Raw genomic sequence first — 14,827 nt, forward strand, 5'->3', positions numbered from 1 at the left:
GGAATCAAGAATATCTGCACCTGAAGTACTAGACTGTAAATAAACTATGCCTTCTTTATTTATATAAGATTTCTATCAATTATCATTTGTTTTTGGATTTGCCCCTTACATATCTCCTCATTAACCCAGCCCAGGGCCTAAAGCAAAGCACAAAGGGGAAAAAGAGGACTAACCATCAAGTTTCTTTCGCCTCACCCTTTTCAAAATGGTATTCCATTGACATGGATCCTAAGTTACCCTCTGGCGCCCCATTTCTCGCAATGAACAAGGTGTCAATCAATCAGGGAGGTGTGTGAGAGGCAGGGTTGATGCTAAAGTAAAAAGAACATGGGAAATAAATCGATGAAAAGTTTCATTTTTATCGATACACCATGATTGCCTTTTGGATACATGATAATGTAAAATTAGCAATATTTAAACGCTTTCAAATCACCTTAATTCATACATCGAGCATTAATTTCTGGAAAAATAATGTCTTCCTTTAATAATGTTCTTCTTATAAGAAAAATATCTTCCCAAAATAGGAGATTTAAAAGTTAGATTTTATTTGTATGAAACAGTTTTTACTCTACTACATCAACTACCATCTACTAAATTCCAAAGCATAAAAGCTTGAAGGGCCAAAATAGAGTCACAGCCTCATAACATTGTCAAAGATCAATCTTAAAGCTCTATAAAGACCTACTGCCAGTTTGATCCCGCTGGCAGACAACCCAAACACACTGCCCTCAAGGGGAGGCCTATAGGAGAATGAACACCCCTGGGAGCTTCTGAGACAGGTGATCCATCTCTCTCCTGCAGAGCAGCTGGTGCTTCTGAACTGCTGATCTTGCAGTTAGCAGCCCAACATGTAACCACCACGCCACCTGGCGGCAGAGGAGCAGATCATGGCCTCATGACAATATGACATAGAAGAATGATTCGTAAATACATAGCAACCCAGCTAACAATATTCCCCTGTTACGTAGACACAAACACATCAATGTATAAGTGTCTTTTGGAGTTAGAAACTCAGACATTATCTAGAAAGTATCCATTTTCCTATGCATGACATGATCAAAATGAAAATAACCTATTCCAGAGCATGATGCAATGTGGCACGATGCGGTCCTTTGATGAGGCACCTGGAAATGCAACTCACTAGTTGAAAACATTTTAAAAACAAGTGTACACGCAGAGACATATACTTCATTTAAAATGCTCATTTATCACTTTTATTCTTGAGAAAGCAACATGAAGGGCCTCAAAGTAGTGATCCAAGTAACTGCCCCTCAGATTACTTCCGATACGGTTTCAGCTGTTCATATGAGCAAAAATAGCGCCTTGCACAGATAGAAAATGTATACATTCTTAAAGTGAACTATGCGTGCTAGAAACCATGGAAAATAAGTTCAGTCCTCAGCCTCTCAACAGAGGTCTCTGTTACGAACACTGGAGGTCCTGGAGCTTACTCAAGAATTCTCTTACTGCCAGCGTCTCGGCTTCCTATGGTACAAGGACATGATGCCCCAGGAATGTACAAGGATGCCTTGAATGATGGCAGTCACTTGGCGGGCTCAAGCTATGTCTTTATATTAAGGAATCTTGCCAGAGTATTCACAACATATTCATACGAATTAAAGTTCAATAAGCAAACTGGAGAAGGCAGGGCTGTGACAAAGAACACCAGACTATATGACAGGTTAACAAAATGGTACCTTGTAAAGACGACGAAGAGATGATGGCAACATATGCACAAATATGCTCGATACAACTGATGTATGGAATGTTATAAGAGCTGTAAGATCCCCCAATAAAAATGATCTTTAAAAGAACCCCCAAAAGTGCTCAACTATGAGAATATTTGTTAATCATACAAGAATGTTTATTAGTGTGAGAATGTTTCTTAATTATAAGTCATGAAAGCATCGTGTGCTGGAAGTCACCGCGCCCTCGTCTTGTCCCTGTGTGTGAACTTTTGTCAGCTGTCGCCTTTGGTGTGGAAATAAAACCTGGCAGTGAGTGGAGAAGTCAGGAGGTTTGTCCCTCTCTTGAGTCCCTCTTCTTTTCCCTCGTGACTCAAAAATAAATGACCAAGAAAAAATCAGAGCTCAAATATATGGTTTTTAAATGCCAAGCAACATCCTGAAATGTAGCATGAATTAGGTCCAAATAAGGCCAGCTTACTTATAACTTTATCTAGCATAAACAGAAATTAGGGCAAACACGAGTTAACTTTTTAAAAATAACTATGCCCAAACTCAAAAGAATTGGGTGGAGAGAGTTACAATGCCTACAGTTCTGGAGACTCCCGCATTCAGGCTGTGGTACTGCATCTCTAAGAAACAGACTGCTGGAAATAGATGCATAGCTGAATCCGTGTGTGCGCAATGCTCAAATGATCGTCGAACCAATATATGAATTAAAATATATATGTTTCAGAATATTTGGTCAAACAAAACGTGTGAGAACATAAGCAAGCATTTCATCGACGTGGTCTATTTCCATAGGTCTAGTTTCTTAAAATTATGATTGAAGGTGTGAGGATGGTGAAACCAATAGGAAAGCACTGCTCTGACCCAATATTGTCTACTGTTCCTTGTTCCCATCATTCAGTCTGGAACCAAAGCGGTTTTCAACCTGTGGGTCATGACCCCTTTGAGGGTCGTACGACCCTTTCACCGGGGTTACCTGATTCATAACAGTAGCAAAATTACAGTTATGAAGTAGCAGTGAAAATAATTTTATGGTTGGGGGAACTGTATTAAAGGGTTGCAGTATTAGTATGGTTGAGAACCACTGCACTAACTGGTCAAAAATGGAAATAATATATGCTGGTGTATAAAGAAGGTTGCCAATCTGTGGGAGAGAAAGGGCTTTCAATTAGTTCACATCAATAAATGAAACTGATAGCATCACGAATGGAAGAATTTCAATTTACAGGTAACATGAGGTTGTACCTGTGTCACAAGCAATCATTATAATCCAAATTTTAATATTAATCCAAGCACACTTTTTACTCTTATTTTGATCCAAACCCACTTTTCATTTTAATTTCTCTAACCCCTCTGCCTCTCATAGCATAACAAGTTCTCTGCGCGTTAGTTATGAGGGCAAGATGGCAAGGCTTCGCCCTACGTCCACCGCAGCCGACACAGGGCTACCTTCGTCTCCTTCCTTCTCCGCCTCCTTCTGAATGCACATAGAAGAGAGATCAGTTACGACGTGACTTTCCACCTGAAAATGTGAAGTGCTTCATACACAGAATTCTAGTGTTTAAATGAGGAAATGTCTTTAAAAAGCTACTCTGTCTCCTGTTGTCCTTTCCATACGTGTGTTTCCCAATACATGACAGGGGAAGGTCAGTACAAAATATTTAGAGTCATAGAAATTAATGATCAGTTGAAGATTCACAGGGCACCCTCCCAACTCCATTATGATATTATCTCATCTCCGAGGAGTCCTGATGGAGCACTGGTTAAAGCACTTGGCTGCTAACTGAACAGCCAGCATTTCAGACCTACCCGAAAGCTTGGAGGGAGAAAAGACATAGCAGTAAAGACATCAGAAACCAAACACACACACACACACACACACACACACCAAGATGATTTCATCTTTAAAGTGTATAAATGGTATAAAGAAAGAGCCCTGGTGACCCTGTCGGATAAGTGTTGGGCTACTAACCTCAAGGTCAACAGTTCAAATCTGCCAGTTACTCATGAGGAGAAAATTGAGGCAATCTTATACCATAAAGATGTACAGCCTAGGAAACCCTATAGAGAGTTACTATCATTGAGAATCCATTCAATTGTAGTGGGTTGTCTAGTTCTGGTTTGGTTTGGGATCTTTGTTTGGGGATGTTTTAAGATTCAAAGGCCAAAAAATACTGTCACAGGAAGGTCTGAACCCACAAGTGTCTTTTTTAGGTCACGCTGTTTCTGAACAGTGCCCCAGTCCTGAAACCTGGACATAAATGCAGAGAAGTTCGTTCTTTGAAGTTCAGCTGCGCTCTCCACAGGTTGTTCTCTCCGTACCTAGTTTCTTCATCTAGGGTTGCGAGGTGCAGAAACAGAATGTTGCTCACTCTTCAACTGCAGTACATGAACATACACTCCACGACAACGTCTTAAACTCATCAATAGGAACGCTTTATTTCAAAATTAACTTCAAAAGTTGTGTTTGCATACTTTATTTTCAAAGAATGTATTCTTTCAACAGTTCAAAAGAAATTATAGTGTAGATTCTGACAGTGAAAATTGGTGTTTGTTTTTTTCACAACCGTTAAGGGACATGCCATAGAGATAATGTGCAAAACTAGGCCATCAATTTTTTCAGTACATTCAAATATGTCAATATTATCATGGGGATATAAAAATAGGAAGACAGGAGGAAAAGAAGGGTGGGGGAGAGGAGAGAAAGAGAAGTAACGGATTTTTCTTCAAATTTTTCAGAGTAATACAAATTATCCCTTAGAATTCAGAATGACCAACGATCCATGTGCTCAAAATTCAGGAACTTCTTACAGGTCAGTGTCAGCATGGGATGTCACCAGGCAGCTAGTCACTGAACACTCCCCACGTGAGCCTGGATAGGCTTCTACAGCAGGGGTGAGGACCATCCAGTCCATGGGCTTCTAAAAGCAAAGGCCCACGAAATCATCAATGCCAACTAACATCACACATTTCATCAAAGAGCAACAGAGGATTGAGTTAATAGTTTTACCAGAATGGCCTGACAATGAGGTTCTCAATATTTAAAAAAAACAAAACCTTGGCAGGTGTAGGTTCCTCTCCCCTATTCTACAGGATCCTCCTCCAAGGCTATAAAGTACTTCACATCAGAAGTCACACCTAGACTTTCTGAGCCCCACCACACCCCACCTTCTTTCTCCGTCGATATTCAGATTAGTCTGCTGAGTTGAATACGGTATTTCTCTGTATCCCTGGCTTACAGTGCCCCGTCACTCACAAAGCGTGCCTCCTGATGTGAGATTTTCCAGTTTAAATCTGCATGTCACATGTTGTGGCCTCCCAGGCCCTCCTCCCTGAAATAGAGACGCGAGAGCAGCGTCCCAAGGACCTTTGAGGGCAGCTTGCAGGACACTGAGCAGTGTGCACAGCACAAGGAAGTACACTTCCTCTCTCCTCCTTCTCTGAGGTATGTGATCAGAATTGGAGTGGGCAAAAAGACCACTTGACATATCCAAACACTCACCACCCATCTTCTAGAGAAAAAGAAGAAATGTTCAATGGAAACATGCACGCTAAGGCCACTGGGAATGGGGTCAGGGGCAAGGTTCCCTTGGGAATGGGAAGGGAGTGGAACGAGCGCCCCCTGCTGGTTGCTGAGTGCAGTTCCCAGGGCCTCCATCTTCAACACGGCATTCGCCAACACGGGCACATCCTAATGCTTAAGAACACAGGCCCGTCTCCTTTCGAAAATGAAAAGAATAATCTCACTCAACATTTTTATTCTGGAGAAAACAAACCACACACACACACAAAGAAAAAAATTCTGAAACATTTCGGGAGGGGGGTTAAAGAAATATAAACCAATCATTTTGACGTTTCTTTCAGATAGAGGCCAGATGAAAAAACGTATGCAGCTACATGTACTAGCGCCTACATCTACACAGGACATCATCCATCCCACCCTAACCCTACAAAAAACGGAGAAATGTGTTTTCCAAAATAGAAGCCATATTCATTACAAAAACAAAGCAAAGGCATGTGATTTCTGGAAATGTTAGTGTGACGCCGAGTCCTTAAGAAAGAATCACAGCCAAGGTTGCAAAGAGCACGGAAGCGTGACACAGAGGGCTAAAATGACCCACGAGTGCCGGGGGGCGCCCGCAGCTCCATCCTTGCAGAGGCTGCAGCCGTCGACGTCTCCACAAAGGTCGCAGGAGGACAGCTTCGTTTTGGTGTTGTAACTTCTCACCGCTTGTCTCCCTGTTCAAAGGGACAGACATCAGTTTACACAGCGCCCTTGTTTAGAAATGTTCACTCTGCCAAAACCTAAGAGCACTTCAGTACACTTTCCTGGGCTTTCCACTCTTGACATAATTTTATTGTTCTTCAGAAGAAACAACTGAGATGTTACATCAGTTCAAGAGGGGTCCAAACTGCTAACCCAATCCAAGAGAGAAACAATGTTTCCAATCCAATCTATCTCCCGCCAGCAGTCGGCCAGAATCCAAAGGGAGAACATGCAGTGCACTTCCACAACTTCAGTCTCCTACTGCAACAGGCAAGATTTCAGACTGAGGATTGTCCCGCCTTCTCTCGAACAACATTGCCTGAGCATCCAAATAAAATGCCTAGTAATTCACACTACTGATGACAGAGATTTTTATAATTGGCTTTGTTAAAAAAAATAAGTATACACATGAAAGATAAGTCTGCCTGGGCAATGTCCTTTGTGAATGTGTTGAAACATTGAGCAAACAGCATTGGAATAGTACTGAAATATTACTTAGTCAACTGAGTAAAATTGAGAGAGCACTGTCTATTATAAAAATTCTGTATAAAAAATTCATATGAAGCAGCTAGTAAATTACAGCAAATGTATTCCTTGTTGTACTAAGAGGATTTTTAATTTTCACAACATCTGTTTATGTGTGCATGTGTATGTGTGTTGTTGTTGTTGTTGTCGCTATTGTTTTACTTTCTGTTGTTGCTTCGTGGTACTCAATCTCGTGATAGTACAGAGCATGTCTACCGGGAAGGGATAGGCAGAATAAACAAGCCAGAAGAGAGAACAACGGGATGACAGTTCCAGGGGGAAATAAGGGTAGGGGAGGTGGGGGAAGGGAAAAGGGTGCTAACAAGCCCAGGGACAAGGGAACAGCAAGGGATCAAAAATCAGTGTCAATGAGGGTGTGGAAGGTCTGGAAGGGCTGGATCAAGGGGAATGTAACCAAGAGGAATTCCTAAAACCCAAATGAAGGCAGAACATGATAGTGGGACAAGAGGAAAGTACAAAAAAAAAAAAAAACAGAGGAAAGAACTAGGAGGCAAAGGGTAGTCATAGATTTAAATACAGATATATAAAGATGTAAATATATTTATATACAACGAAGGGGGAATAGATCTATGTACATATAATCATAGGTTTAGCATTAAGGAAACAGATGAACAGTAGGCCCCTGGTCAAGTACTCCCTCAACTCAAGAACACTTTGTTCTAACAATTCGACAGGCTGAGATGCTCACCTGCCTGGCACGATTGCTGATGACAATAGGTGCACAAGCAAATGTGGTGAAGAAGCTTATGGTGCCCGGCTACCAAAAGATATAGCACCTGAAGTCTTAAAGACCTGAAGGTAAATAAGCAGCCATCTAGCTGAGAGACCGCATAACCCACATGGAAGAAGCACACCAGCCTGTACCGACTCGATTGCTGAGGACAAAGTGGGTGCATAAGGAAAAGTTGTGAAGAAAGCTGATGGTGTCCGACTATCAAATGATATAGCATCTGGGGTCTTAAAGGCTTGAAGACAATCAGGTGGCCATCTAGCTAAGAAACAACAAAGCCCACATGGAAGAAGCACACCAGCCAACCCTGACACGAACTCTGAAGACAAAGTGGGTGTATAGGCAAATGATGTGAAGAAAGCTGATGGTACCCAGTTGTCAAAATGCATAGAATCTGGGGTCCCATCGGCTGGAAGATAAACAAGGAGCCATCTACCTGAGAAATAAGAAAGCCCACATGGAAAATGCATACCAGCCTGTGAGATGACAAGGCGTCAAAGGGATCAGGTATCAGGCATCAAAGACCAAAAAAATTTATAGCATTGTGAATGAGGGGGAGTGCAGAGTGGGGACTCAGGGCCCATCTGGAGGAAACTGGACATCCCCTTGCAGAAGGGCTGTGGGGAGGTGATTAGCCAGTCAGAGAGCAGCATAGCAATGATGAAACATACAATTTTCCTCTAGTTCTTAAATGCTTCCTCCCCTCCACCCCCCCACCCCCACTATCATGATCCAATTCTTCCTTACATATCTGGCTGGACTGGAGAATGTACACTGGCACAGATGGGAACTGGAAACACAGGGAATCCAGGACAGATGAACCCCTCAGGATCAGTGGTGAGAGTGGTGATATCGGGAGGGTGGAGGGAGGGTAAGGGAGAAAGGGGGAACAGATGACAAGGTCTACATATAACCTCCTCCCTGGAAGATGGAGAGTGGAGAACTGGGTGAGGGAGATGTTGGATGGCGTAAGGTATGATAAAATAATAATTATTTATAAATTATCAAGGGGGAGGGGGAGCAGGGATGGAGGGGGAAAATGAGGAGTTAACACCAAAGGTTCAAGTAGAAAGCAGGTGTTTAGAGAATGATGATGGCAACATACATATGACTGCGCTAGACACAAATGATGGATGTACTGATTGTGAAAAGAGTTGTATGAGCCCCTAATAAAAGTGATTATTTTTTTAAAAAGGACATTCTGTTTCCAAATTTCTCCATGAGATCTCAGAGGGTTTTGTTTGTTTGTTTTTCATGTGTTTTCTAATTTTAGGGTGTTTTTTAATGGATTGTTAGGGTTTCATTATTCAGTCTTCCCACATTTCCATTTTACAGTGGCCCATTCAAAAGTAAATTGGTTTCTGCAAAACACTTGCATATTCACTGACCGACCCAAGGGGAGGGTATTGTTTGTGTCTCCACAGGAAAAGATGGACCAGATTTAAAGCCAGTGCCAGATGAATGCAGCTGCTGCCAAGTAGTGGGGAACCAGTGAAGGGGCCTGAGGGCTCAGCCCCCATACCAGCTACATGGACAACTGCCAGAAGAATTTACTTGAGAGGACGGCACTGAAGCTGCACCTAGGGGAGAAGGACATGTCTGATTAGAGCAAATTGGAGCAAATGAAAGGGGAGGTAGAGAGAGTGGAGCACATCCTAGCCCACCAGGCTTGGAGGACAATATCCCTGCTCTGAACAGCCAATGTGCAGAGTGGACAATATGGCAGATCCCATTATGAGACAAGCCATCCTTGCTGGCCCAGGGCCCTAAGAGGGACAACACTGGAGACTCAGTGTCAGGACTGGCCCAGACTGACCCTGTGACACCAAGGCAAACCACTAAAAGCGTATGCGGCAGAGCAACCGTGGGAGCAGGGAGCCCCTGAGGGAGTAAAAAGGACAGACTCTGGGGATAGAGCATGGTACCCCATTGGACCTGACTGAAGAACATGCCTAGAGATAAAAAATCAGAACTTGATCTATTTACATGTTTTTCTTTCTTTTTAAAATTTTTTTCTTTTAATTAATTTATTCATCTATGGGTCATTGGTTTCCTTTTTTGTTGTCATTGCTGTGTTCTCATTCATTGCCTATCTTGCTATAGCTTGATTTTTGGTGGATATTATTATCTCTACAGATCTATCTAGATAAGAGAGACTGGACGAATAGTCTGGAGGAGAAAACAATGGGACCAATGGTTCCGGGGGGACACGGGAGAGGGGGAGGCGGGGGTAAGGAAGTGGTGCTGACCAACCCTGGGACAAGGGAGCAACAAGTGATTCAAAATCAGTGGCAAGGAGGGTGTGAGAGGCCTGGTAGGGATTCAGCAAGGGCAATGTAACCAAGAGAAATTACTGAAACCCAAATGAAGGCTGAGCATGGTAGTGGGACAAGAGGAAAGTAAAAGGAAATAGAGGATATAACTAGGCGGCAAAGGGTATTTATAGAGGTCTATATGTAAATACATTTATGTAAGAGTGTGGGGAAATGGATCTATGTGCATATATTCATAGGTTTAGTATTAAGTCAGCAGATGGACCTTGGGCCTCCACTCAAGTCTTACTCAATGCAAGAATACGTTGTTCTATTAAATTGGTATTCCAGGATACATACCTTCCTGACATGATTGCTGAAGAAAAATGTGTGCATAAGCAAATGTGGTGAAGAAAGCTGATGGTGTCCAGCTATCAAAAGATATAGCATCTGGGGTCTTAAAGGCTTGAAGATAAACAAGTGGCCATCTAGCTGAGAAGCACCAAAGCCCACATGGAAGAAGCACACCAGCCTGTCTGACTATGAGGTGTAGAAGGGACCAGTTACCAGACATCAAAGAGCTAAAAGCCTTATCAGTGGGTGCCCACCTCCCTGATACGATCAATGAAGACAAACGTGTGCATAAGCAAATGTGGTGAAGAAAGCTGATGGCGCCTGGCTATCAAAAGATATAGCATCTAGGGTCTTAAGGCTCGAAGATAAACACGTGGCCATCTAGCTCAGAAGCAACAAAGCCCACATGGAAGAAACACACCAGCCTGTGTGACCACAAGCTGCCAAAGGGATCAGGTATCAAGCATCAAAGAACAAAAAATCATATCATTGTAAATGTGGGTGATTGCAGAGTAGAGACTCAAAGCCCATTGGTAAGCAACTGGACACCCCCTTACTGAAGGGTTGTGGGGAGGAGATGAGCCAGTCAGGGTGCAGGGTAGCAACAATGAAACATATAACTTTCCTCTAGTTCTTAAATGATTCCTCCCCTCCCACTATCATGATCCCAATTCTACCTTGCAATTCTGGCTAGACCAAAGGATGTACATAGGTACAGATAGCAACTGGAAACACAAGGAATCCAGGACAGATGGTCCCTTTAGGACCAATGGTGAGAGTGGCGATGCCTGGAGGGTGGAGAGAATGTGGAGTAGAAAGGGGGAACCGACTACAAGAATCTACGTATAGCCTCCTCCCTGGGGGATGGACAGCAGAGAAGAGGGCGGGGGAAACTTCAGACAGTGTAACATATGACAAAATAATAATTTATGAAGTGTTCATGAGGGAGGGGGCGGGGGGAGGGAGGGGGAAAATGAGCAGCCGATATTAAGGGCTCAAGTAGAAGGCAAATGTTTTGAGAATGATGATGGCAACAAATGTACATATGTGCTTGACACAATGGATGGATGTATGCATTGTGATAAGAATTATACATGTGTATGTGTTTCCCCTTAAATATTTAAAGCCTGCTCTGTGCACTTGAGAAATATCAACCGGGGGGGGGGGGGGGAGATTTTGCAATCACCTTATATACCCGAGTATAAACCGGCCTGAATATCAGCCGAGGCACCTAATTTTACCACAAAAACTGCATTAAAAATGTACTGAAAAACTCAGCTTATACACAAGTATATACTGTATGTTAACAAAGTTGGATAACCAGGTCCTATTGCTGGGTCTCCACAGCGTATCAAACCTCTCCCCTAGAAAAAAAAGCGGGGGCTACATAATTTTCCCAAAATGCCCCATAACAACCTCAGCATAGGCTCTTCTCCAAACAAAACAATTCAACAGGAAGAAAAAGATGAGAGGAAATGGTTCAATGGCTTAAAGTGAGAGCATGATAAATTGTCTAAATAAGTATTCTATCAAATGCTAAATATGTTTATAACAATGTTCATGTGTTCACAAAACGTCACTCTGTGACTGAACACAGATTTATTAGCCTGCGTGGGGCTAGTCTAGATTGGTAAATCCACATCTCAATTTCCGTCACTTTGTAAAGTAAGAAACTAATAGTAAAATTCAAACAGCGCAGTTTCTTTTTCAAACAGACTCCTTTTCTCTTGACACACACACCAAACAAAACCCTGTGACAATGTGCATATTCTAACAAAACAACAGAAACCCTCAATAAACAAACTGCTAACCCCACAGAGCTGAGGCTGTCGCTCTGAGGGTGCTGCTGCTGCTTTCCGCCGAAGACCCTCAGTTTTACAACGGACCCAGAGGGAACAAGTGCTTGGAATATAAGCAAACTCTGGAAACAAAACATAACTGGACTCTCCCTGTTTTTCTGGATAAACTTGGTAGTTGTGAACTGAAAATTTAAGACATTCTAAGTATGATACATCACTTGACGGTATTCACAGGCTCAATGATAGATGGATCGTGGGACTTCTGTAAATGGTCACTTCTCTTCATTTAAGTGGAAAGCACACCTCCTGCTTTCTGTCTCCCAATCCTCTCCACTCCTGTAAGCCATCCAATAGGGGAAGTGGCCACTTGGATATTATCAATTAAAGGAATGCCTGATTTAACTTCTAAATGAAGGTATTTGGGACTGCGGGACACACTTACTTGGTTCATAGTAATCCACGATGGAGACCGATGCATCTTGGGTATTCGAAACCTTGTAGTTTCTCACAGCAGGAATATCAACACAAAACTGGGTTTCATTTACCTTAAAATACAAAAGACTCTTGAGGGGGTGGCAGATAATGCATTCATGATCAAACAAAAGGGTCTCTTTGGCATGTTTTTAATCATTTTAGGAGCCAGACAGAAGCCATCACCCAGGGAGGACTTCTACATGCCAGGTAATACACTCAAAGCACTTTTTACGAAGCATCTCATGGACCGCATTAGCCAGAGCTATTCTCTCTTATAGGAGAGCTATTCTCACTTCCATTGTCCTGAAAGGGAAGCTAAGAACTAGGTGGTGACATAAGCAGTTCCAAGAGCACAGCACTTGTGACTGACTATGCGGATCCCCATCCCCGGTTGCGTGCCAACTGTTTGTGACGCACTGCAGCCTCTCCTCTGAAGAGCTCATTAGAGCCACTTGACTCAAGAAGCACTCCTGAGCCCAGGGTGTAGCCTGCAGCCGCTAAGAAGGGTAAAGTATGCAAATCTGGCAAAGGACACTAGTTAAGGAATCTGAAACTAGTCGATTCTTTCATATATTCCATTACCGAGAACAGTAAATGGTCAAAGTACTTCCGTCAAAAAGTCCTGGACACGCAAGATGACCACTAACAAGAACACCTGCTTCACTACACTACACGAAAAAAACCTTTGTTTTTTCCAAGTCAGTTCCAAATTGGGCTCATGGATTCCAAGCAGTATTCAATAGATAAAAACTTCTGAACAGTAAAAGACAAAAAAGACTGAATAAGTTTTCACAGGATTTAAACCGGAGTCTAAAGTCTTTCTGAAGTCCTTAGAAAATTCCAAAACTAGAATTCAAAAAGCAGACACCCAGCAGGCTCTTTGTGATTCATCCTGAGCGAAGCTGAAAGACGAAGCATATGTAGCCCAGACCCTCACCCCACTGAACACGAAATGCTCAGAATGTTCAGAATTCCATTTCAATTCAACCTACGAGTGTCTCACACATCGTAGAAGAGAATAAAAGTATAAGTCACCAGTTCTTTGAAAACAAATACAATGAAATCTGGGATTCTTTGTTGACACGGCTTTAGGAACAAAAAGTCCGCACCCTTTATGTCCCTTATTCTGGGAACGGTAGTTTTCCAATAGCAATGAAAAGAGCGTAGGACGGTTACTTATACTGTGTCGAGATGAAACCTCAGAATATTCTTTAATGGAAACACCTAACTTTTCCAGCAGGACTATGCGCCCTTTGGATTATGTGGCGAGCTTCATGAAACACTCGCAAACACGGACTTTTACGTAAACAAAGACTTCTAGCACTTGGCTGAAGAAGGGGTCCTCAGAAGAAAGTGTGGACTACTAAAGCTTTGAAATGACAGTATGGCAATTTCTTTATTTTTTACAGCTTGCAGGAAATACTAATTTAATTAGCTGGACCCTCGATGGGATCATCATCAAACATGATTCTCCTTAAACTAATTTTATTGCTATTTATTTTTTTCACTGGACACAAACAAACGGCTGTCATGCTAACACCATTCCTGGACACAGACAAACAGAGATGTGAAAATGACTAAAACCAAACAAACTCAAACGAGGTTCCCGAGCTCGGTGAATGGCGGCTTTGTCAGTAGTCACCCACGGGGAATTCTACTTACAGAATCTAAGTACAGGTTGAGTTTTCCCTGATCGTGCTCCACTTTCTTAATGGTCTCACTCAGGAGAATTCCATCCGAGGGCATAGCGAAACCACTGAGCAGCTGAACTTCCATCAGGGCCATGCCACTCCTACCTGGTCCTAAAAACCTGAACCGGAGAGGAAAGGCTGTAAGGACACTTTCGGGAAAACCTAAAATTGACGGTGGTGGATGATATGCATACAGAAATCCAAACAGCTAAGTTTATTCTTTGAATTCTAGTCAAAATCATACCAAAAATTTTAATCAGGGAACATTTCAAACCAGGTTACCCAATAACTAAATATGCGATGTGCTCAGAGCTTCCAGCCATATGAGTCATGATGACACGATGACCTATCATTTCACAGGTAATATGAAAATTACCTGCATAGGTCGATAGGTTATGCCCACGACGGGATAACCTGCATGCCCTTTCAACAGACAATGTGGATTTCCAGTGGCGATTCCAAACTGAATTTCAACTTTCACCTTCCCCCCACATGGATGGCACTAAACTCTGCAGCTGAAAGTCGGGAACTGACAAGGGGCAGCTCTTGAGCACTCAGGGGACGACGCCAGCCAAGTCCTTGGACAGTGCGCCTTCAGCTGGTCTTCAAAGGAGAGGAGCGGTGGGGAGGCCATCCCTTTGTTCTCCTGTAAACGAGGAGCGCTGTCTGTGCTTTCTCTGGCCACCGTGAGATGATGACAAGCCTGCACAGTTCTCGCATCCTGCTGAACCCAGTCAAAGGATCTGAGCACCAGCAACACTCTGTCTCCTTGAAAATAAATATATTTTTCTAAAATGAATAGGTGGCAGGCGTGTTTTTGTTTGGAGGAGGAAAAGCTCAACAGGGTTATGGAAAGCTGTTGCGCTCGCTTCTGCTGTCATTTCAGATGGCAAAAGCAAGAGGGGCTGTTAGAAAACCTTGCTCTCTAGAGCAGCAATGTGCTGCCTGCCAAACATGACTGGTTGAAAAGCCAGACACTGCGAGTGCTGACGTTAGCCGGTTCAGCAACATGAAGCAGCT

General features: G+C 42.8%; 1 protein-coding gene across 2 annotated transcripts in view; it reads right to left on the reverse strand.

Moving 5' to 3' along the window:
* Positions 1-4,108: 4,108 nt before the first annotated feature.
* The window catches only part of CD109 (CD109 molecule), a 186,327-nt gene continuing 175,608 nt past the window's right edge, over positions 4,109-14,827 (reverse strand). For both annotated transcript variants that reach the window (XM_075554889.1, XM_075554888.1), the window contains exons 32-34: positions 13,779-13,926; positions 12,085-12,187; positions 4,109-5,933 (exon numbers count right to left, since the gene is read on the reverse strand). In XM_075554889.1, coding sequence (XP_075411004.1) covers positions 5,758-5,933; positions 12,085-12,187; positions 13,779-13,926 — 427 coding nt within the window. In that variant the 3' untranslated portion in view covers positions 4,109-5,757. The remainder of the gene's footprint in view (positions 5,934-12,084; positions 12,188-13,778; positions 13,927-14,827) is intronic.

The sequence above is a fragment of the Tenrec ecaudatus genome, chromosome 7 (genome assembly GCF_050624435.1).
Source record: "Tenrec ecaudatus isolate mTenEca1 chromosome 7, mTenEca1.hap1, whole genome shotgun sequence".
Classification (NCBI taxonomy): domain Eukaryota; kingdom Metazoa; phylum Chordata; class Mammalia; order Afrosoricida; family Tenrecidae; genus Tenrec; species Tenrec ecaudatus.